The sequence below is a fragment of the Salmo trutta genome, chromosome 35 (genome assembly GCF_901001165.1).
Source record: "Salmo trutta chromosome 35, fSalTru1.1, whole genome shotgun sequence".
NCBI lineage: Eukaryota > Metazoa > Chordata > Actinopteri > Salmoniformes > Salmonidae > Salmo > Salmo trutta.
In genome coordinates this window covers 32,086,990-32,111,928 of record NC_042991.1, presented here as the reverse complement: position 1 = coordinate 32,111,928, position 24,939 = coordinate 32,086,990, and the positions used below count along the sequence as shown (strand labels likewise).

At 41.8% G+C, this 24,939-nt stretch overlaps 1 protein-coding gene across 2 annotated transcripts; it reads right to left on the bottom strand.

The window, feature by feature from the left end:
• Positions 1-3,853: 3,853 nt before the first annotated feature.
• On the bottom strand, positions 3,854-21,561 carry LOC115175080 (mitotic checkpoint serine/threonine-protein kinase BUB1 beta). Of its 2 annotated transcripts, none has more exons than XM_029734252.1 (23): positions 21,459-21,561; positions 20,606-20,735; positions 20,310-20,369; positions 19,887-20,031; positions 18,541-18,737; positions 18,140-18,279; positions 17,660-17,856; positions 17,321-17,421; positions 15,266-15,477; positions 14,751-14,863; positions 14,028-14,158; positions 13,587-13,621; positions 13,398-13,460; positions 13,143-13,183; positions 12,657-12,892; positions 12,002-12,171; positions 11,197-11,346; positions 10,659-10,747; positions 10,105-10,266; positions 9,494-9,624; positions 9,083-9,248; positions 8,553-8,668; positions 3,854-4,661 (listed from the first exon to the last, which is right to left on the bottom strand). In XM_029734252.1, the coding sequence occupies exons 2-23, from the start codon at positions 20,725-20,727 to the stop codon at positions 4,529-4,531; spliced, it is 2,910 nt and encodes a 969-aa protein (XP_029590112.1). In that variant the 5' UTR covers positions 20,728-20,735; positions 21,459-21,561; the 3' UTR covers positions 3,854-4,528. The 2 variants fall into 2 exon arrangements, with proteins under 2 accessions (XP_029590112.1, XP_029590113.1); XM_029734253.1 differs by having other exon boundaries at positions 11,197-11,337.
• Positions 21,562-24,939: the final 3,378 nt, after the last annotated feature.

Sequence of the window (24,939 nt, the reverse complement as noted above, 5' to 3'; positions counted from 1 at the left end):
CTAGCCGCCACTCCTCTCCTATCAAATATTAACTTCACCGTGGGATAAGCTTGTACGCCTCACCACCTGTCCAGGCAGGCAGGCAGACAGACGTCCTTGGGAGAGAGAGCGATTTCCTTGAGCCTCTGGCCTAAAGGCAGAATGTTCTAGTGTTATTGTTTAGAGTTAAAGAGCTAGTTCCATCTTTTGGTCATTAGTCCACTTGCGATACAGTGGTATTCAAACTTTTTCAGCAGGTATCCCATTTTTCTGCCAGAATTTCTGGGGACCCCATTTTTTCAGCCAGAATTTCTTGCGACCCCACCACACCCCAAATCTAAGGCAACAGACGTAATAAAAAAATTGATCAACATTTTTTTTTTTAAATAAACAAAATCAGTCAATTTCCATTTTTACATCAACAAATAAGCTTAAACTCATTGAATTTTGTTTTCTCTTATCAAAAATGAAAAGAAACCAATTAATACATTTACATCTTTCAAATGATCTCAAAAATGTTTGTATATTGTCATCCCCCCACAAAAATATATAAATATATATAAATATATATATATAAAATATATATATATATATATTGGCGGCCCCACTGCAGTTTCCCCATGATCCCCGAATTTGAATACCAGTGACTTAATACAATCTCAAAAAACAGCCTGGTCTCAGACTAGACTTAACATAAACATAAATTACTATATGTTACATTTGGTAGGGTTACATAAGACAGAAACTAAACATAGGGTGGTTGGTCAGGGTGGGAATATTATGCAAATGTCTAGCAATCCAAAGGTTACGTGTTTGAATCTCAGACAACTTTAGTATTTTAGCTAATTAGCAACTACTTATTAGCTACTTCGCCACTACTTTGCATGTTAGCTAACCTTTCCCCTAACCTTCACCCCTAGCATAGGTAACATTCGCCACCTAGCTAACATAAACTCAGCAAAAAAAGAAACTTTTTCAGGACCCTGTCTTTCAAAGATAATTTGCAAAAATCTAAATAACTTCACAGATCTTCATTGTAAAGGCTTTAAACACTGTTTCCCATGCTTGTTCAACGAACCATAAACAATTAATGAACATGCACCTGTGGAACGGTCGTTAAGACACTAACAGCTTACAGACGATAGGCAATTAAGGTCACAGTTATGAAAACGTAGGACACTAAAGAGGCCTTTCTACTGACTCTGAAAAACACCAAAAAGATGCCCAGGGTCCCTTCTCATCTGCATGAACGTGCCTTAGGCATGCTGCAAGGAGGATTGAGGTCTGCAGATGTGGCCAGAGCAATAAATTGCAATGTCTATACTGTGACACGCCTAAGACGGTGCTACAGGGAGACAGGACGGAGAGCTGATCGTCCTCGCAGTGGCAGACCACGTATAACAACACCTGCACAGGACCGGTCATCCGAACATCACACCTGCGGGACAGGTACAGGATGGCAACAACAACTGCCCGAGTTACACCAGGAACGCACAATCCCTCCATCAGTGCTCAGACTGTCCACAAAAGGTTGAGAGAGGCTGGACTGAGGGCTTGTAGGCCTGTTGTCAGGCAGGTCCTCACCAGACATCACCGGCAACAACATTGCCTATGGGCACAAACCCACCGTCGCTGGAGCAGACAGGCCTGGTAAAAAGTGCTCTTCACTGACGAGTCCCGGTTTTGTCTCACCAGGGGTGATGGTCAGATTCGCGTTTATCGTTGAAGGAATGAGTGTTACACCGAGGCCTGTACTCTGGGGCGGGATCGATTTGGAGGTGGAGGGTCTGTCATGGTCTGGGGCTGTGTGTCACAGCATCATCGGACTGAGCTTGTTGTCATTGCAGGCAATCTCAACGCTGTGCGTTACAGGGAAGACATCCTCCTCCCTCATGTGGTACCCTTCCTGCACGCTCACCCTGACATGACCCTCCAGCATGAAAATGCCACCAGCCATACTGCTCGTTCAGTGCATGATTTCCTGCAAGACAGGAATGTCAGTGTTCTGCCATTGCCAGCAAAGAGCCCGGATCTCAATCCTATGGAGTGCTTCTGGGACCTGTTGGATCGGAGGGTGAGGGCTAGGGCCATTCCCCCCCAGAAATGTCCGGGAACTTGCAGGTGCCTTGGTGGAAGAGTGGGGTAACATCTCACAGCAAGAACTGGCAGATCTGGTGCAGTCCATAAGGAGTAGATGCACTGCAGTACTTAATGCAGCTGGTGGCCACACCAGATACTGACTGTTACTTTAGATTTTTACCCCCCCCCTTGTTCAGGGACATATTATTCAATTTCTGTCAGTCACATGTCTGTGGAACTTGTTCAGTTTATATCTCAGTTGTTGAATCTTATGTTCATAGGAACATTTACACAAGTGAAGTTTGCTGAAAATAAACGCAGTTGACAGTGAGGAGTTTATATGTTTTGCACACACAAATTGTCATTCATAACATAAATGGATCGACATCCACAAATTAATAAATAAAGTGCCTTCAGAAAGTATTCACACCCCTTGACTTTTTCCACATTTTGTTAAAGTGGGATTAAAATTGTATTTGTCAGTGATCTACACAAAATACTCTGTCAAAGTGAAAGAAACATTCTAACATTTGTTAAAAATTTATGTAAAGTAAAACACTAATATCTTGAGAAGTATTCAACCTCGAGTCAATACATTAGGCACCTTTGGCAGTGATTACAGCAGTGAGTCTTTCTGGGTAAGTCTCTAAGAGCTTTCCACACCTGGATTGTGCAACATTCGCCAATTACTCTTCCAAAATTCTTCAAGTTCTGTCAAATCGGTTGTTGATCATTGCTAGACAACCATTTTCAGGTCTTGCCATAGATTTTCAAGTAGATTTAAGTAAAAAAAAAAGAAAAAAAAAGAATTCAGCCACTCAGGAACATTCAGTGTTCTTGGTAATTAACTTGTGTAGACTTGGCCTTGTGTTTTAGGTTATTGTTCTGCTGAAAGGGGAAGTCATCTCCCAGTGTCTGGTGGAAAGTAGACAACCCGGTTTTCCTCTAGGAATTTGCTTGTGCTTAGCTCCATTCCATTTATTTATCCTGAAAAACTCCCCAGTCTTTAATGCAGGGTTTCCCAAACTCAGTCCTCAGGACCCCAAGGGGTGCACCTTTTTTTTGTCCTAGCACTACACAGCCGATTCAAATAAAAAACGAATCAATCTTTGATATGAAATCAGCTGTGTAGTATTAGGGCAAAAATAACTAATGTGCACCCCTTGGGGTCCCGAGGACTGAGTTTGGGTAACTGTTTTAACGATTATACGCATACCCATAACATGATGCAGCCACCACTATGGTTTAAATCTGGATTGGTATTCAGTAATGTGTTGTATTGGATTTGCCCCAAACAGGACACTATGTTTTCAGGACATTTGAATTGCTTCACATTGTTTTTGCAGTATTACTTTAGTGCCTTGTTGCAAACAGGATGCATATTTTGGAATATTTGTATTCTTTACAGGCTTCTTTTCACTCTGTCAATTAGGTTAGTATTGTGGAGTAACTACAATGTTGATGATCCATCCTCAGTTATCACAGCCATTAAGCTATGTAACTTTATTTTTTTTTAATTTATAAAATCACCATTGCCCTCATGGTGAATTCCCTGAGTGGTTTCCTTGCTCTTCAACAACGGAGTTAGGAAAGACGCCTGTATGTTTTCAGTAACTGGATGTATTGATACACCATCCAAAGCGTAATTAATAACTACCATGCGCAAAGGGATATTTCCCCCCCCCCCCCGGGGTTTGAAATTCACTGCTTGACTGAGGGACCTTACAGATAAATTGTGTGTGTGGGGTACAGAGATGAGGTAGTAATAAAAAGTAAAGTCCATGAAACTAGTGACTTAAGCAAATGTATACTTCTGAATTTATTTAGTCTAGACATTTCAGCTTTTCATTTGTACAAATTTCCAAAAACAATTTAACTTTGACATTTTGGGGTAGTGTTTAGGTGACAAAAAAAAAAATATAAATTTATTACATTTTCAATTCAGGCTGTAACAAAATGTGCAAGAAGTCAAGGGCTGTGAATACCTTCTGAAGGCACTGCATATCATACCAAATGTAATTTACACTAATTGGAGTGTTCTAGATTTACCTTTACCATGTTACTTTTAACCCCCCCCCGAAAACACACAACACAAGTCTGGCTGGTTAACTGCAAGTGTATGCCGTGCTCTAACTTAAGACATAAATCTGAGTTATGTCAGAACAGAATTCTCTTTATGTACCATAAAACTGTTCAGGAGGTGACTGTGGTCCATGATCGATGCCACCAGGACAACACCCTCTACAGGCCATATGTAGGCAGTACATCCTAAAAAAGCTAAACAGTCATAATGAATAAGACCTATACTTTATTATGAACAATCAATCACATTTAACAGAAAAACAATTACATTGAAATTAGGAAAAAACAAAAGGGACTAGCAAAACAATAACAGCAACATCTAGGAGACAAATAAAATCTAAATAGCCACACTGATAAATCACTAGGAAGGCAGTGCTAGGAAAAAAAACTAGGCGCCATAGCAAGCAAATGTAGACTTCTTCATGTCTTCAAGTAGCTCTGTGAGAACTGATACAGAAGGCCTGTCTCCGGGATTCAGAACGGTCCGGAAGAACTTGCTCCAAAACGCATCGCTCCGGTCACTGTAAATAAAAAGAGTTTGCTTGAGGGACAGGGGATGAAAGACAATATCTGCATCCCAATAATCTAATAATGTGTCCTTTCTCCCGAATTGCGCACTCCTTCATGGATTTGGTACAAGGCCGCAGGACCAGACAGATTGCTAGGAGGCATACTCAGAGCTTGTGCTGACCAGCGTCTTCACTGATATTTTCAACCTGTCCCTGTCTGAGTCTAATACCAACACGTTTCAAGCAGACTACCATAGTGTTCTTGGGCACAGGGACTAAGGTAACCTGCCTGAATGACTACCGACCCGTAGCACTCACATCTGTAGCCATGAAATGCTTTGAAAGGCTGGTCATGGCTCACAACACAATTATCACAGAAACCCTGGATCCACTTCAATTCGCCTCAGATGTCGCAAACGCTATTGTACTCCCCACTGCCCTCTCCAATCTAGACAAAAGAAACGCCTATGTGAGAATGCTGTTCATTGACTACAGTTCAGCAGCGTTCAACATCATAGTGCCCTCCAAGCTCATCATCCAAGCTAATGACCCAGGGACTGAACTTCTCCCTCTGCAACTGGATCCTGGACTTCCTGACGGGCCATCTACAGGTGAAGGGTAGGCAACAACACATCCGCCACGCTGACCATCAACACGGGAGACCCCCAGGGGCGCGTGCTTGGTCCCTCCTGCACTCCATTCACTCACAACTGCGTGGCCGTGCACGACTCAGACGCCATCATTAAGTTTGCTGACAACGCAATGGTGTTAAGTCTTATCCCCGACGACATGACCTAGCAGTTTGGTGCCAGGACAACCTGTCCCTTAACATGAGCAAAACAAAGGAGCTGATCATGGACTAGAGTAAACAGAGGGCCGAGCACACCCCCCTTCACATCGACAGGCCTGTCGTGGAGCTGGTCAAGAGCTTCAAGTTCCTCAAAGTCCTACAGCTGCACCATTGAATGCATATTGACTGGCTGCATCACCACTTGGTATGGAAACTGCTGTCAGAGGAAAGCCCTAAAAATGGTCAAAGACTCCAGCCACCCAGGTCATAGACTGTTCTCTGCTCCCGCACGGCAAGCGGTACAGGATAGAGGGCAACCGATTAAATCGGGGCCGATTTCAAGTTTACATAATCTGTAATCAGCATTTTTGGGCACCGATTACATTGCATTCCATGAGGAAACTGCGTGGCAGGCTGACCACCTGTTACGCGAGTGCAGCAAGGAGCCAAGGTAAGTTGCTAGCTAGCATTAAACTTATAAAAAAAAACAATACATCTTAACATAATCACTAGTTAACTACACATGGTTGATGATATTACTAGGTTACCTAGCTTGTCCTACATTGCATATAACCAATGCGGTGCCTGTTATATTTATCAAATCACAGCCTACTTCGCCAAACGGGGGATGATTTAATTAACAAAAGCGCATTTGCAAAAAAAAGCACAACCGTTGCACGAATGTACCTAACCATGAACATCAATGCCTTTCTTAAAAATTACACAGAAATATATATATATTTTTAAACCTGCATATTTAGTTAAGAAATTAATGTTAGCAGGCAATATTAACTAGGGAAATTGTGTCACTTCTCCTGCGTTCATTGCACGCAGAGTCAGGGTATATGCAACAGTTTGGGCCACCTGGCTCGTTGCGAACTAACTTACCAGAATTTTACATAATTATGACATAACATTGAAGGTTGTGCAATGTAACAGCAATATTTAGACTTAGGGTTGTCGCCCGTTCGATAAAATACTGAACGGTTCCGTATCTCACTGAAAGAATAAATGTTTTGTTTTCGAAATGATCGTTTCTGGATTTGACCATATTAATGACCTAAGGCTCGTATTTCTGTGTTTATTATAATTAAGTCTATGACTTCACATTTGATAGAGCAGTCTGACTTAGGCAGCAGCAGGCTCATAAGCATTCATTCAAACTTCACTGCTTTTGCCAGCAGCTCTAAGCAATGCTTGCGTCACATCTCTGTTCATGACTTCAAGCCTATCAACTCCTGAGATTCGGCTGGCAATACTAAAGTGACTATTAGAACATACAATAGTCAATGGTATATGAAATACAAATGGTATAGAGAGAAATAGTCGACACGTCATAATTCCTATAATAACTACAACCTAAAACTTAACTGGGAATATTGAACCACCAGCTTTTATATGTTCTGAGCAAGGAACTTAACACGGCACATATTGCACTTTTACTTTCTTCACTGTTTTTGCATTATTTAAACCAAATTGAGCAGGTTTCATTTTTTTATTGAGAATATAATACATAAAATCTATTTTGTAAATTAAAATAAAAGTGCTTGTCCAGTATTGTTGTAATTGTCATAAATGTAAAAAAATTAAAAACTGGGCCGATTAATTGGTATCGGTGTTGAAAAATCATAAAATCGGTCGACCTCTAGTACAGGAGCACCAAGTCTGGAACCAAAAGACTGCTGAACAGCTTCTGCCATCAGACTGCTGAACAGCTTCTGCCATCAGACTGCTGAACAGCTTCTGCCATCAGACTGCTGAACAGCTTCTGCCCCCAAGCCATAAGACTGCTGAACAGTTCATCAAGTGACCAACGCGACTATTTACATACCCTGTGTATTATCTATCCCGATTGCCTATTCACCTTTACTCCTACCTAAGTGTAGATATTACCTCTACCTCATATCCCTGCACATACTCCTTGTATATAGCCTCTGTCATTTTATTGTGTTACCATTTATTTTTTGGCAAATCTGTAAAAAATAAAATAAAAAATAATAACTGTAAACTGCATTGTTGGGTAAGGGCTCATAAGTAGGCCTTTCACAGTGAAGTCTACACCGGTTGTATTCGGCGCATGTTACAAATGTGTTTGATAATATGGTGAAAAACAAGAGGATTGGAAGACAGGAGTCAGTTGTGTTCCAACATACCTAAATGGCTTCCTAACCTCATGTTCTCTCCATGACCACTTATCAGACAGGGTCATCACTAGTTACCACAGGCACAAAGTCAGAAGGCCCGCCTACTGGACCAATCAGATGACGTGTGTGATGAGGCATATTCTGGTTGGAGGGAAATGCCTCATTTTCAAAATAGCATCTCAAGTTCAAGTTTGATATATAATGTGTATATCAAAACATAACTGTGTATTGAAAGTAACGTATGTAAAGTGCAGGAATAAATGTAACAAAATATCAGTAAAAAACTAAAAATGTAAAACAAAGTTACATTTCCCTCCTAAGAAGGGGGTGGATGGGCTAATAGAACATTTCCAGACAGGATTCACCCCAGTGTTTTACCCAAAAGGCTCAGACTTATGCATCTATGCGGGCTGGCACCCATCTCTCACTTGGGGCCAAAGCCAGGCCACTGGTACTTTTCAGATTTCATTAACAAAAAATGGCTAACTGAACTTTTAACACCTCACAAAGCAAAAAAGGTTGAAGTTGTCATATTAAAAAAAATGAAATATGTGAAACTACATTTTACTTGTGGATTTTTAAAATAAAAATCAAGGTGTCAATTTGTCAACATTCCATTTTAAAAACAATGCAGATATTAAACCTATTTTGGTTTAACACAAGTATTAAGGGCAAACAAGCTCGCTAGGAGAGTTTGAATAAGACATCCAATTAGGACTCTGCATTTAAAACGGTTGGTTTATTAGATAATAAATAAGCTAATCATCGATGAACACTAGATTCAAGCAACGCAAGTCTCTCCTGCATACACATACTCCCTCATCTGATTGGTCGTTCCCCACAAACCGTAAGCCGGGGTACACCTCATCACACCCCCTCATCCGATTGGTCGAGTAGGACAGGCCTTCTGACTGTGGCAACTGGTGAGGACCCAGCGGCAGGACATGACAAGAGGAAACCGTACTATACCTTGGATGTGCTTCCTGATATTCCTCCAGTGTCCACACAGAGTCTTCCTTAACCAGGCGCATGGTTCTCTTCTTCAGCAGAGTGTGGACAGTCTCTGCAATGCCCAGGAGATCCACCTGTAATCAGGGAGAGCGACAGCTACTGAACTAGGGGAGAGCAACTCTCTCAATTGTAAATGGAGGTATCTGGTAGATTTTTAAATATACATGCCACATTGGAACATTTTACATGAAAAGAAAAAATAATTGCAGTGCAGCTTACATAAGGGAACAACATGATTAAAAAGAGAAACACATATGGGTGAGGTACAGAAGAGCATTTGGGGCCATGCAATAAATAAATCAAATACATCCTACATAATGTAAATAAAGTATAAAGATGCTGATGGGGCAGACCAGGGGTTTTTGGGGCGTGCATATCAATTAAAAATAGTGAAACATTGACTTTATTCTTGAAGTCTTTAGACTTTCCTCTGGAAAGCATGTAGCGATGTGACGATGCCAACAAGAGGCTGTAGAGGTGTACCGTACCTGATAGGGGCTGGCAGAGGGGGCTAGTAGGCCCTGTGTGATGAAGTTCTGGGCTGCTGGGAGGCTGTGTGCTGCCGTCACCTCTGGCTGAAGCTCCAGGTCTACGGAGCAGGAGAAGTCCAGCGCAACGGCAGCACCAATCTCATCCATTGGTTGATCATAAGGACTGAGGGGGGAGCAGAGAAAAGGAAGAAGACTTGACTAGTAGATTATATGACTGGATTTAAAGACCAAATCCACATGTAGGGAAACGGCCCTACTGTTCATCTCCCACAGCGAGTGTATGCAAGCATGCAAGGACTACAGTGAGTCTAAGTAATATGCTTGTATGTCAGGAGTCTGAACTACGCATGCAAGTCTGCGTTCGGCAACTCATATGCATGCGTGGCTGGACCGTGTCTGTGTGCATACCGATTCATGACCAGTGTGTCTGGACTGAGAGCTCCGTGGATCAGGTGGCAGGAGTGCATGAGTCTCACCAGCTCCACTGTCTGCATGGCCAGGGAGGCCACGATTTCCTCAAAGGACTCCTCAGCCACCTCCTGTGTATGCCAGAAGGAGAGGAACCACAGACCTTAATGGTTCTTTCTTATCAGAATCCTGTTCTTCACATCATAACTATTGTTTTTTTGCAAAAAGAACTCAACTAGCGGTTCTTATTGGACAAGTTCAAATAGAACCTCCTCGTTTCAGATCACTTTCTTCCGTTTGATGCCTACTGAGCACAACCCAAGGTAAACTATAAAATGACATCTTGCAAATGGTTTATACACCGAGCTATTGTTATTTTATGGGTGGGGAAAGGTTGCAAGATCGAATCCCCGAGCTGACAAGGTAAAAATCTGTCATTCTGCCCCTGAACAAGGCAGTTAACCCACTGTTCCTAGTCCGTCATTGAAAATAAGAATTTGTTCTTAACTGACTTGCCTAGTTAAATAAAAAGGCAAAAAAATAATAATAAATAAAAAGCAGATTCTATAAGGGTACAATAATGCAAGGAGGACAGGGGTGGAACTACCCACACGCAGTGTGCTCTGCTGGGAGGCCTTGTGGACCGTGACGCAGCCATCCTGGAACAGGAAGCAGCGCCCCGCGTCGTGGACAGGTGCCTGGGAGTCCCGGGCTAGTCGCTCCCTCAGTTGTGAGCCGATGTAGAAGTCCCACGGCACCGCGGTGCGCTCCAGCTGCACAAGGCAAGAGTGACGTGTTAGATCTCAACTCACTGGAGAACACCTTGTAAAGTAAATGTCAAAACCATCATGTTGATCTCATGGACTGTTAGTCATTGCATCCATAGAACCATATATGGACTTGATTTCTCCAGCTACATCCCTCAGCTTTAAAGCAAAACAAGTGGCAGGGAAAAGCTCTAAACTTTGCCGTTAAAATAAAGCCAACGTTCCGAACGAGCCAGCAGTGCAATTTTGCTTAATCTGCAATTCTAGAGCGATAGAGGTGGAGTCTGCATACAAACAGTTTGAGGTGGAGCGTGCATGTAGGAAATTATTCAACTCATCAACTCACATGAAAGACAGATATTTAAATCTACTTTGAGTTCAGTCATTCACTGCCTTACCTTAATGGCAACGTCACCCCCACCTTGGCCTGCATAGATGGAAAAGTTCTCATAGTCCATCTTGGAATAGGTAGCAAAGGTGTCTTTCCCTTTAAGCAAGACGGTAAAAAAATAATAATGAACAAGCGGTGTAGAATTATAATCCGTCATTTAAACCAACCGTCCAGCCATCTTTTAAACCAACCGACCAGCCATCATTTAAAACCAACCGTCCAGCCATCATTTAAAACCAACCGTCCAGCCATCATTTAAAACCAACCGTCCAGCCATCATTTAAAACCAACCGTCCAGCCATCATTTAAAACCAACCGTCCAGCCATCATTTAAAACCAACCGTCCAGCCATCATTTAAAACCAACCGTCCAGCCATCATTTAAAACCAACCGTCCAGCCATCATTTAAAACCAACCGTCCAGCCATCATTTAAAACCAACCGTCCAGCCATCATTTAAAACCAACCGTCCAGCCATCATTTAAAACCAACCGTCCAGCCATCATTTAAAACCAACCGTCCAGCCTTTATTATTAGTTGAACTACCTAGAATCAGCACATCATCTTCCTCAGCCATGGGAAGGGGACCATCCTCTGAGTAGAAGTTTGGAAAGGAGCTCAGGTCCACTTGATCCAACAACCGTTGTCTCACCCTCACACTGCAAGGGTCCTCAATCACAGGTTGTACTGCAATACCAGGAAGGAAGAACAAGGCATTCCAACATCAAATAGACTTTACTTATTCCTTACAGCGCCTAGTGAAGCCAGGAGTCTTAAATATACTAGTCATACAAAATGAATAGAATCCAAAGTGAATGGGCACTGAGTTGAAGCCCCAAAAAGTCAGATTCAGCGGTGTTAAATGGGTGAAATGAAATGTCAGTGTGCAATTGAGCACATGAATTCATAACTAATAGTTTCTTATGGACCACATGGAGTTAAGTTACCTATTATGGACCAATGCTTCTACTGAAACATAAGATTAAACAATCAATGAAAAGGTATTTTAATAAAATGCTTATTTTTTTGGTCCACTAAACTGCCATGTGCAACACAATTCCATGACTTTTACATTGATTGAGGTGAAATACAGCTTTCTTGGACAGCCAAAGAAAAGGCAGGCAAGAATTTATACTGGAAGTAGGATTGTGTGTAATTCAGCACTGGCAAAGTTTATTTAATTATTTTTTTACATTTACGTCATTTAGCAGGCTCTTATGCAGAGCGACTTACAGTAGTGCATACATCTCACAGACCCCCCCCCCCCCCCCTCTCTGTCTTGGTCCCCCGTGGGAATCAAACCCACAACCCTGGAGTTGAAACCGCCATGCTCTACCATCCAGATACTCACTGCATGGTGAATTCTGGTCTATGGCTTCGGGGTGGGGTTCTGCGTGGCTCTCCTCCAGCCTGCCGAGCTGGTGGACGGCCTTGCCTCCAGAGTTTGTGCACACGGAGGAGGCGGAGGTGGGGCCTGAAGCCATGGAGCCCCAAGCCTCCAGACTGGCTTCTTCGATGGGGCTGCAGAGCAAACATCAAGGAGATGGTCACAAGTGCCCTGTTCAAATAGATATTATCTTGAAGTAATTACTGTTCTGACATAATTGGTGAAAGCAATACAATGGGTTTTAGAATGTTGGTAGCTCATTAGAGCTGCACGTTATGACTTTTCCCTTCATTTTCCATTTGAGCGGGGTTGTGTTCGTTAGGCATGAAACTGAAGAAAAGGTGTAAAGAGGGGAGGTACTACCTGAACTTGTCCAATAAAAAAAAAAGGGTCATTTTCAGATACCTTCACAAAACATTTTACAACGGTGTGCCCGCATCAATGAACACAGCCCCGGCTTATCATCATGACTTGCACTGGCAGAGATGGTTTAGAATGACTCCGGGAATGACTCCGGGAGGGAAAGGGGACAAGCGACAGAGCTCGCTGCCATCAAACTCTCAATAAGGCTCGTGGACCCTTGTCGGTCGGGTCAAGTCATTGGGTGGTCAAACGATACCTGAGCTTCTTCCTTCCGTCTGAGTCAGCGTCAAGTTGAGGGGTAATGCCGGGCTCCTTGGTCAGAATGCCAGCATTGGGCAAGACCACCCTCTGTCCCATGGCGTGATAAGGAGAGGAGGCCATCTTGGCGGCCTTCACAAAGTCCTGCGTGTCCTCTGGGCTGGAGCACAGAGTCTTGTTCTTGTGGCCGCTGACCACCTCCTCGTTCAGGGACTCTGTTCTCTCTGGGAAGTTCTGGAAGGTACAAGTCAATTAATCTACCTATTGATATGATTTTTTTGTGCAACCAGGAATTTCCAACAGAAAACATACGTACACTAGACTGAGCTCAGGTCTGAGTTAGCAAAACCACACAAACAGATCTGGGAACAGGCTATACATTCAAAGGCAGTGGATCATTGATGGTCTCGCCTGAGCTGTACTAGATTAGAGAGGTCACTTCGTAGCACAAAATAAAAAATTCAGTTCCAAAAACTGTCCAAACCTTAGATAATCGAGTCCGTTCAGAGTGGGGGATACTGCCAGCTGTCCAAAAAAATAAAAGAAAACACGATCACCTTTGAAGTGCATGGAAAAGTCTGAAACACTTTGATTAGTGTCATTGTTCCCACATAATTATTAGTTATCCAAATAATACTACTGTGTTAAAATAACATGTTTTAACCCATGTTACAAAACTTCCTTAATACAGTTTTGAAGCAGGTTGGTATTTAGAGGACTTGTGTACATTCAGAATTACCTGGAAACGGGTATGGAGTCTTAAAGCAAAGACCTCTGTCTCCAGCAGGTAGGAAAACATCATCTAAAATAGCAATCAAGTCAGATAAAGGCCAAGTACAGGTCAAAGTTGATAATTGACTATCAAATACGTATATTTTTTTTACATGTTGCATGTATAGCACAGATGCATACTGTAATGAACACAAACCTGTACACATGTCCTTTTCACGGGGAATAGAGTTTCTGTAAAGTAAAATGGGGGGAGACATTTCATTGTCAGAGCCTAATTCATGCATGTCAAAGTATGATTTGTTTGACTGACCATGACAATGTAAACAAGACTTAAGTAATCAGGCCTGAGGTGTGGTATACAGCCAGTATACCACGGCGCAACGCGGAGTGCCTGGACACAGCCCTTAGCCGTGGTATACTGGCCATATATACTATTAACTAACCCTAGAGGTGCCTTATTGCTATTATAAACTGGTTACTAACGTAATTAGAGCAGTAAAAATAAATGTTTAGTCATACCTGTGGTATATGGTCTGATATACCACGGCTGTCAGCCAATCAGCATTCAGGGCTCGAACCACCCAGTTTATAATGTTTATTAACGCAGTGACATATGACAGGAGTCTCAATGGCTTACCCAGACCCATGTGCGGCGCCAGACTGGGATCCTTCATCAAAGATCTGGAAGGCCATTGCATTCTGTTGGCTGGTAGGTAGGACAGATCCAGACCTACACTCTGTTATTTGCATGTACTCAGTCCCAGTGACCTAGGAGCAAAACGTTAGGAAAATTGTTAATTTTGCATTAAAACACTTTTAGACAGCAGGGTTGTGTTCAGTAAGGAGAAAAATGTTTAGAAACTAACTTGTCCAATAAGAAACTAATTTTCCTGTTGCAACCCCTAGGATATTTTTCAGAAGCAGTGGCAGAGTGGTGTTGGGTCTTCCTGGGGCATACATCTACACAAATGTAAAAAAAAATGCCTGATGCATACAGGGTAAATACTGGCTACGGTGCGCTCTACTGAAAACGACTCAGATATTAACTATCTGCTACTAGACTATGGTTATCCCAAACAAGTTGCTTTCACAGTCGACGTCAATGACCTCTGCAGTTTGTCAAAAACACTTTCTAGCTGGGTTTCCTAAACAGACCAACTGAAAAGAAAAAGGGACGGCAAATCACAATTGCGAAACACATTGGACATTTGCCAGGGTAGTGTTCAGTAGGCCCAAAACGCACCGAAAGGGGTAGATAATAGCTGAATTTGTCCAATAAGAAACCTTTTCTGTTACAAAATGTGTCGCTACGGTGTGCCCTAATGAACACAACCGTGGATTAAGAGTCTTTGCCACTTGCCTGTTGTGATAGTTGTGGTCGTTGCTGGGATTGCTGCAACTGAAGCAGTCGTTGCTTCTCATCTATCTGTTGCCTCAGCCTCTCCTTGGCTTGGCTCTGCTGTTGAATCATCTCTATCCAAAGGAAAGGGAGGGAATAAACAATGAATAAAGGGACATGGGTGGTTGACCTTGAGGGAATATGCCAATATGAAGAGAGAAAAAATAAAATAAAAAAAATCGGTGAAAAAGAAAAAAGGCCAGAGAAGACAAAAAGGGAGGCCCCGGGTGACGGTGTGAAACCGCAGTCGAAAGCACAGTAGCCCATGTTATTCCCCGACAATTTACATGAGCATGGGACACACACACACACACACACACACACACACACACACACACACACAGCTTTACCCAAGTATTTTGTCCAAAACAATATCGGTTGTATCTCTATACTTTAGATGCATGTGAAAACAGGAAATATGTCATATGTCATGGAACATCCCAGGTATAATGTGACAGTTACTGTCCAATGGTAACCTTCGATTTCTTGCCGCTTGCGTGCAAAGTATTGTTCGGCGCGCAGCTCTTCGATGCTCAGCTCCACAGGGCCATTCAGCAGCAGCTCTTTGAGGTACATGCTCTGTTCATTCACCCCACCTCCTCCCTCCTCCAGCGCAGACTCCTCTTTGGAGGGGGGCGGGCGATCAGAGAGCACCGTGTTCACTGCCGGGTCAATCTTACACGCAGACCTGTAGCCGTGGAGAAAGGGGAGATTATTTTTGCAGCATTTAGAGATAAAACATTAGCTAGCCTACTTGGTTAGTTAGCTACTGCAAACAAGAGTTTCCATGGTTTCTAAGAGCGTAACCAGATCATTGAGAGTTTATGCATCATCAACTTCTTGTAATTTACTCCTTTTACTAAAACACATTTTTGACCAGAATATGCACCAACATTAATTCTGAACAGGTAGAAAATTAATGCGAGTGGTCTTTATATGCATTTATGAATCTTACTCTTTACACTTGAGACATTTGTAACAACGAAATTATTTTGCAGAGTCCATCTTTAACCATGAGGGGAGTTACTCTAAACTGGCCCTAGATCAGCTGCTTGAGACAACTTTAGTCCTCCTCCATTACTCACACAGAAGGGGTCTGGTCTAGAGGTCAACCGATTAATCGGAATGGCTGACGAATTAGAGCCGAATTCAAGTTCTCATAACAATCAGTAATCAACATTTTTGGACGCCGATTATATTGCAATCCACGAGGAGACTGTGTGGCAGGCTGACCACCTGTTACGCGAGTGCAGGCAGCAAGGAGCTATGGTAAGTTGCTAGCTAGCATTAAACTTATCTTATAAAAAACACTCAATCTTAACATAGTCACTAGTTAAACTAGTAATATCATCAACCATGTGTAGTTAACTAGCTTGTCCTGCGTTGCATATAATCAATGCGGTGCCTGAAATTGTGTCACTTTTCTTGCGTTCAGTGTAAGCAGAGTCAGGGTATATTAAGCAGTTTGGGTCGCTTGGCTCGTTGCGAACTGCGCGAAGACCATTTCTTCCTAACAAAGACCGTAATTAATTTGCCAGAATATGACATAATTATGACATAACATTGAAGGTTGTGCAATGTAACAGGAATATTTATACTTAGGGTTGCCACCGGTTTGATAAAACACAGAACTGTTCCGTATTTCACTAAAACAAGCGTTTTGTTTTTCGAAATTATAGTTTCCGGACTTGATCATATTAATGACCGAAGGCTCGTATTTCTGTGTTTATTATAATTAAGTCTATGATTTCATATTTGATAGAGCAGTCTGACTGAGCGGTGGTAGGCAGCAGCAGACTCGTAAGCATTCATTCAAACCACACTTTCCTCCGTTTGCCAGCATATTTTTGCAATGCTTGAAGCACAGCGCTGTTTATTACTTCAAGCCCATCAACTCCTGAGATTCGGCTGGCAATACTATAGTGCCTATAAGAACATCCAATAGTCAAAGGTCTATGAAATACAAATGGTATAGAGATAGTCCTATAATAACAACCTAAAACTTCTTAACTGGGAATATTGAAGACATGTTCAATGACAAGGAACTTAAACGTTAGCTTTTTTTTTTTATACATAGCACGTATTGCACTTTCACCTTCAACACCGTTTTTGCATTATTTAAACCAAATTGAACACGTTTCATTATTTATAAAACTAAATTGATTTTATTTATGTATTATATTAAGTTAAAATAAGTGTTTATTATTGTTATTATAACAAACACTTATTTAAAAACACTTTTTTAAACTATCTGCTTTTTTTGGTCCTCCACTACTCACACAGAAGGGGTCTGGTCACCCTCCTCCACTACTCACACAGAAGGGGTCTGGTCACCCTCCTCCACTACTCACACAGAAGGGGTCTGGTCACCCTCCTCCACTACTCACACAGAAAGGGTCTGGTCACCCTCCTCCACTACTCACACAGAAGGGGTCTGGTCACCCTCCTCCACTACTCACACAGAAAGGGTCTGGTCACCCCCATCCACTACTCACACAGAAGGGGTCTGGTCACCCCCATCCACTACTCACACAGAAGGGGTCTGGTCACCCCCATCCACGAAAGGCTGGAAGTTGAGCCTGCTGGCAGGGACCGTAACACTGGAGGCAGAACACCACGACTTCTTGGGAATCTGCCATGACAAAGAACACCCCCTTAAAATGGCTTAATAATAACAGTTATAAACAGCCAAATACAAAAAGGTTTCACAGAAAATGGTATTAGTTCCATATTAAAAACAAACTCAAGTCTACCAACTCAATTCACTACCGGCAAGCTCTCGACAGTCTCATAGATTAGAAACAGTGCACATTGATGCAATGAAAATGACAGGTCAAGTTATCTGTGGAGATGGGCATCTGCGGTCAAACCTTGATGTCGACCACTTGCTCAGGCATGACTTCGTTCTCTTTGGCCCTGCTGCTGGGTGGTGCCATCCAGGGTTCCAGCTTCAGTTCTGCAGCTTGAAGGGAATCCGCCTGGTTCTCGTTAAACCCCGGGATCGGGTTTTTCTGGATGTGGCGAGCGGACCGTCTGGGCAACTGCAAGTTCAGCCTTCGAGAGTGTCCTACCAAAGACAGCAAAACAGTTCAGCCTCTTCATCCCTACTTTACTTTTAACCAAAGACTCAGTCGGATTTTCTTGCGTCAAAGTACAGAATTCCATCTGAAAATACTGCATTTTAGAACATTTTCTAAACATCAACCAAGATCGACTCTGGAGCCACTTTCCTCTAAGACGGTATTGAATTCAGAACAGCGCCGATTGGCTGAGAAAGCCCCATCTACCCACCCATTGGTAGAGCAGCAACTTTGCAGCAAAACCGCTAGTAACGACCACAAAGGGCTAACCTGCAGCCTCTGTTCGATTGACTGGTGCAACAGCCTTCTTCCTCCCCCGTGGTCTCAAGTCTACCATACTGCTTCTTGCTGGTTCTGTTTCCTCCTCAGCTGCAGACATAGCCTGATGGGCCACCCTGGCCTGGAAACCACTAAAAGGAAAATAATAATCACCAAACCACAGATATGAAAGGACAAGGGCTGTGCCTGAATACTCATTAAATCACAATAAAGTAATTACTATGAACTAATAGTACATACTGTTCAGTACAAATGAAAATCTAAATACTATGGCTTATTTGTAATGAATGATGTGGCATGTTGTTTACAGCCTACTCCCTTCCATATATGACGTAGACAGAGGCAGACATAGGACAGCTAACAAGGAATGGACAGAGACAAGGAGCACACACTTGTGGTATTGCTGAAGTTTATCCATGGGTTGGGCTCTGCACTTAAGTCCCTCTTGGAAGATGGCGTCTGCCTTCTGGAAGTTGCCGTGCTTCTCGAACTCCTCCGCCCAGGTAATGTAAAGGTCAGCCCGAGTGAGTCCGATGCCGTTGGCCTGCATGTAACTGAACATTTCCAGGGGCTCCATGCTGTTCTGGGCCTACAACACAACCCAAGTTGGGTCAATTGTTCAGAGTTCTGTATTGATGCAAACAGGTAGGTAGTGATAGCATGCAAGTCAATGTCTGTGCTTTACCCAGTAGTAATGTACAGTATATTGAACGGCAGGGGTTGGAACAGAACCCAAAAAATAACATTGAGGAACTGAAACAAACGTTGTTTTCAAATCTTGAGAACCGGTTAATGTTATTTTTCGTTCCAAAAATATTCCTAATGTCTAGTCTATAATTCAGTGAAATCATGATGCTAGTAATAGCCTAAACACATTCCAATCCACATCATGATGTTCTGCATTTTAAGACAAGCTTCCTCCATGTCCACCCTCTCTCCTCACCCGTGAACTGTCCGTTGCATCTAGCGCTTGCACTTACAGTATCTGTCCATCAAACTAGCTTACCCATTCCATAGCCAGCTGCTCTATCCATGCTAATAAGTGGAGTAAATTAAATAGCCAAATGTAAAAACGATTGATTTCACTAGGTAATTTGTTTTAAACAAAAAGTAACTTTGAACTGATACTTTTTGGGGTTCTAACTGGTTCAGAACTTTATTCTTCCGGTCAGAACACAAACAGAACAAAATAAATAGGGATTATTTTTAGAATGATTGGAAAATTTATGTTCCAACACATTCTCAATTTCTTTGAAAATGTTACGAGCATTTAAATATGGCTGTAAACATACATTTTTACACCTAGTATTAGCTTGGGGAATACAGCGAATATCGCTCCATTTCACTATTGTCAATGAAGGGAAACAGTGAAAATGAGCAATATTTCATTTGGATTACAATATTCCAGGCTATACTTAGTAAAGCATGTGTTTGCAAATGCGATATTGTATGAGTGGGCAATAAACTGCCTTAGCTCTTGCTTAGCGCAATAAACAAATTGGATATGAACAAGATCACGCATAAAATGTAGATATTCTCATTGACCACCAGAGTGTGATCATAGAAGCGAGGCACACAAGGCTGTCGGTATTCCTTGATCTTTTCGCAATCCATGTCATGTTGCCGCTCACTAGCTCTGGTCCAGGGCGTTGGCGGAGTTTGTCTATGGAGTTCAACGTCGTTCAATACAGGGCGGTAGTGGAGGATCACGCACTAACGACCTGGACTAGCCACTCACCAAATTGATCCAGAGGTTGATGTAACGGGGGTCATCGTAGTATTTCTTGTCATGAGCGAAGAGCTGCACAGCCCTCTCCAGCATGACCGTAAGACTGCTCTCTTTACTACCCTGGGGGTAGGTCTTGAGTGTCCATTTTAGGTACCTGCACAACACAGAAGCCAAAGTTGTGTATGGTCCCAGAGTGTGTGTGTGTGTCTGTGTGGTCAAACTATTGTCGCGAGGGACATTTTGGATTGGAAGCAGGTTTAAAAAAATGGTATCTCTACAAAAGTTAAAAACAGATCACAAAAAAAACACAGAAATACCATCATGGCAGGTGAAGTTAGGGAGCATGGGGAAGTGTATGTCTAACTGTGTGTGTGTGTGTGTGTGTGTGGGTGTGTGGTGATACCGAGTGAGGCGAATTGCTGCACATCTCACCTATCCCAGATATCAAGTGGATCATCTCCAGTGTACATACGGAGTTCCAATTCAAACGCTCTGTGGGGCACAACACGGAGCTTTCAATTTTATAGACTGAGCCTGTGTGAACTTTTAAAGATATGCCCCATGTAGAAACGCACCAAAATCCACAGAATACCAAATTCTAGAACAGATATTATAATATATCTCTACACAAAACAGAATAGCCCAGACAGTGATTCTTATCATCAAACCTAAAAAATGGTTGAATATAGCTAGTTAGTAACATTGTGAACACAACGTTGTCGACATACTGTCTCTGTTGCTGGAGAGCTGCATGGCTGGACCCCTCTTGGTGGCTGAGGTGCAGACCAGTCACAGCCAATCCCTCTCTCAATGGCTGGATGTTCTCTTTACAAAGCTCCCGTTCTGCCATAACCACAACTTTGAAAGAAAGGGTACGTTCACTAGCTAGTTACTTTAAAAATGGCTAATATATAAAACGTAGCCTACAATCTAGATTACAACATGACACCAGTGTACATGACACCGTACATACACACTTCACTAAAGTTATATTGAACGTATTGTACTGAATTTGTCAGTGTTCCTTCTACATTACTAACGCTAACTAACTAACGTATATTCATTTACGACTAGAATGCAAAACAAAAACACTTAAGCACTTACACTTGGTAATAGTAACCGAAGCTAGCCAACAGACAGTATGTGGCTGGAGTAACACTTACAGTTTAGTCATTTAGCAGACGCTCATGTCCATTGACAGGAGAAATGAGGTTTAAGTGCCTTGCTCAAGGGCACATCGACAGACTTTAGGCCAACTTAGATTTTATAAACGACTCATTTGCTGATTTAACTAGCCAGCAATCTGCTGTTCATGACACACTAGCTAACTAACTTTCTTGGTTTGCATTTTTGTTATTTTAGTAATAGTGAAACGCCACTCATTAAAATGCTAACGTTAATTTGGCAGCAACACAGTTATTTTATAGCTAACGTTAGCTAGCTTAATGAAAGGGACCGGTCGAGTTTGTGAGCTTGTAACGTTAGTGGTAGCTAACGTTACATACATTATGTAACGTACAACTCAAACTTAGCTAGCTAAAGAGAACTTACAGTTTCTGTAATTATACAAAATATATTTACCGTTTCTTTTCTGAAATCTTAAATTGCAAAAGGTGGCTACAGCTGGTTACGCCTGTGCTTTACACACATTTAAAATGAACCGCCAGCAAAGGACGAAAGCGATTGGATGATTTATTTTTTTGATCCGCCTATTCGTCTTCTTCTTCTGTGGGTTTTATGGCGGACTACAACCCCAAAAGGTGTGTTGCCGCCACCAACTGGACGGGTTGAAGCCAAAACAAGGTCAAAAGAAAAGCCATATGTTATAGGGAAACTAACTTAATCCACCCAAATAAAAATAGTACAATGACAAAGCAAACAAAACTCACACTTCTTCCTTCTTTCAATTCTCCATATCTCCCTTCTCAGGCTCTAGGGCCTGAGAGGGTGGTACGGCTTGTGAAAATATTCCATGTAACTCCTTCCCCGGAAATCTTTCAGCCCCAGGAACTGCTCTGCCGCTTCCACAATGATTTCTATCTTCCTGAACCTTCTCTCCACCTTGGCAGTGCCATTTATCACCATAGCTATAAAGGCCACAAAGTCCACCTTCTTAACCTTTTAAATGTCAGGATCCTGCAAGTGAAAGGCAACCCCTGCAGCCTGCAGTGAAGGCCTATCTACCACCATGGACTCCATTCACACCTCATTTTCTTTCACCCTTGTGGGGCATTTGAAAGACGTGGCTTCATGGTTCCCACCACAATTGCAACATGTCACATTTTCATCACTTTTATAACATATAATATGATATTTTCCACAACTTGGACATCTCGGTTTCTCCCTTCTGCAAACACTTAAAACATGACCAAAAGCTTTACAATGATCCCACTGCATTGGTCTTGGGATAAATGCTCTAACTCCGTAGTTAATATAACCTAACTGCACTTGAGTAGGGAGAGACTCCATATCAAAAAACAAAAGAACAGATAGACTCTTCACTTTTTCTTAATTCGCCACACAATTAATCCGAAGTACATCAATCACTCCAGGAATATTTTTCATCTCTTCAACATCTACCTCCCATGAGATTCCAGACATAACCCCCTTGAGGGGTGCCCTGTTCCTAAGAGACACACACACACTTCAAACTTATCAAATCGGGTGAGACGCAACACACGTTTCTTCTGATCCTCAGAAGCACAAAAAATCTAAACCAACCCGAGTCTCCTGATCCTCACAGCCTTCACTTTACCCAGCACTCTCTCCACCAGTCTGGATATCTCAAATGGATTCCTCAAGATTGGTAATTCGATGATCTGCTTCTAATTTATAAACCGTACTCCTACAAGATACGAAGTGACATTCTCATCACTGTAGTATAGTTTGCTCCGTTTTCCATTGTTTTGGACAATATTCCAATTCTCCTTGATTTTACCTCTATGAGATTCAGAATCCACTTCATCATTCCCATTCCTCCATCTTTTTCTCCTTTCTGAGTGGATAATGTCACTGCACTTCCATAGAAATGGGTAGATTCGATTATTCTGAGCTGCGGGGCACCGGCCAATGGCTTGTGACATGACCAGGCAAAAGGGGTATTGGAGGAGCACCCTTTTCAAATGGAACAGTAATCTGAGCTGCTCCGTCATGTTGTCAACAAGGCAGCATGGTGCGTCATCCAGAAGCATCTCTTTTCCATAAAATATATGTTTGGATTTTCCAAATAGTTGTCATTGGGAAGGCAGATTTTTACCAAAAGCAATCCCTTTTGCATGTGAAAACATAGAAGCGTACCTCGTGCTTAATTACGTTACTTTGTTTTAAGGCGACTTCCCGTGGGCTTTCAACGAGGCATCTGGCCAAACGGTTCCAAAACGAATGCAATTAACTTTCGCTCTATGCAAATTACCCAGGTGCCTGAGACAAATATGACTTAACTAAAGGTAAAAAAATATATAAAATATATATATATTTTATATATATATATATATTTTTTATATTTTATATATATATATTTTTTTACCTTTAGTTCAGTCAGTTAAAAAACTTCTTCAGAATCGGTGGGTCCCCTGTGGGACTGTTGAGCTAATGTAGGCTAATGTGATTAGCATGAGGATGAAAGTAACAAGAACATTTCCCAGGACATAGACATATCTGATATTGCCAGAAAGCTGAAATTCTTGTTAACCGAACTGCACTGTCCAATTTACAGTAGCTATTACAGTGAAATAATACCATGCCATTGTTTGAAGAGAGAGCACAGTTTTGAACATGAAAAATTATTAATGAAGAAATTAGGCACATTTGGGCAGTCTGATACAACATTTTGAACAGAAATGCGATGGTTCATTGGAACAATCTAAAACTTTGCACATACACTGCTGCCATCTAGTGGCCAAAATCTAAATTGCTACTGGGCTTTTTTAAATAGTTTTTCTTTAATTTGACTGTTTTCCACCCAACAACATTCAAAAAGGGGATTTGCCACCCCTGTATCCAACTGCAATCCATCTTTCACTGAAGTGTAACTCCCTATTACTCCTCCATGGTTAGATAAGAGCCAATGAAATGTATCTGGCAAAGATAGACAGTCATGTACAGTAACTACAGTAAGGAGAAAGATACAGTATGGTAAGAATAAAAATATTATACTCTTATCCAGTTAGGGAAACAGTCTATATAGGCTATATCATTTTGTGACCGTTTTGCAAAGGTATGCTCTTTACTGTAATATGATACAGTATATACCGTTTTATATATTGTATGTTATATTATAAAACTTAACACAAAAAAAACAAGCTCATTTGTATCAGTTGGTGGTTGTTGAGGTGGTCGTTGACTAACTTGAAAAAGGGCAGTAGCTATGCCGAGAGTAGAATATAGACTAGCAAGCAAACATGGAGCAAGACAGAAAAGTCAGAAAATGCAATATAATACATAAACTAATTCAATGGTAAGAACATTTGGGAGTAGTTTGAACCTGCCTCAAATAAAATAAATTACGTTTAATTAAATATTTGTGGATAGGTGCAGTGAATGAAATGTGTTTTTTTACAGATAGGTGCAGTGAATGAAATGTGTTTTTTTACAGATAGGTGCAGTGAAATGTGTTGTTTTACAGATAGGTGCAGTGAAATGTGTTGTATTACAGATAGGTGCAGTGAAATGTGTTGTTTTACAGATAGGTGCAGTGAAATGTGTTGTATTACAGATAGGTGCAGTGAAATGTGTTGTTTTACAGATAGGTGCAGTGAAATGTGTTGTATTACAGATAGGTGCAGTGAAATGTGTTGTATTACAGATAGGTGCAGTGAAATGTGTTGTTTTACAGATAGGTGCAGTGAAATGGGTTTTACAGACAGGTGCAGTGAAATGTGTTGTTTTACAGGGTCAGCCATTGTAGTACAGCACCCCTGGATCAATTTAAGGTTAAGTGCCTTGCTCAAGTACACATCGACACATTTTTCACCTTGTCGGCTCGGATATTCGAACCAGCCACCTTTTGGTTACTGGCTTAACGCTCTGCTACCTTCTGCCCTGAAGAATGTCACAACTCTGA

What these genes read in the sequence shown, in the direction of transcription:
- LOC115175080 (XM_029734252.1), bottom strand. Translation starts at nt 20,727, where the DNA reads ATGGCAGAACGGGAGCTTTGTAAAGAGAACATCCAGCCATTGAGAGAG. An exon ending in CAAGCGGCAAGAAATCGAAG is followed by an intron (nt 14,864 to 15,265) that starts GTTACCATTGGA and finishes TCCTTTGGATAG; the next exon opens with AGATGATTCAACAGCAGAGC. An exon ending in GACTCCATACCCGTTTCCAG is followed by an intron (nt 13,184 to 13,397) that starts GTAATTCTGAAT and finishes TTTTTTGGACAG; the next exon opens with CTGGCAGTATCCCCCACTCT.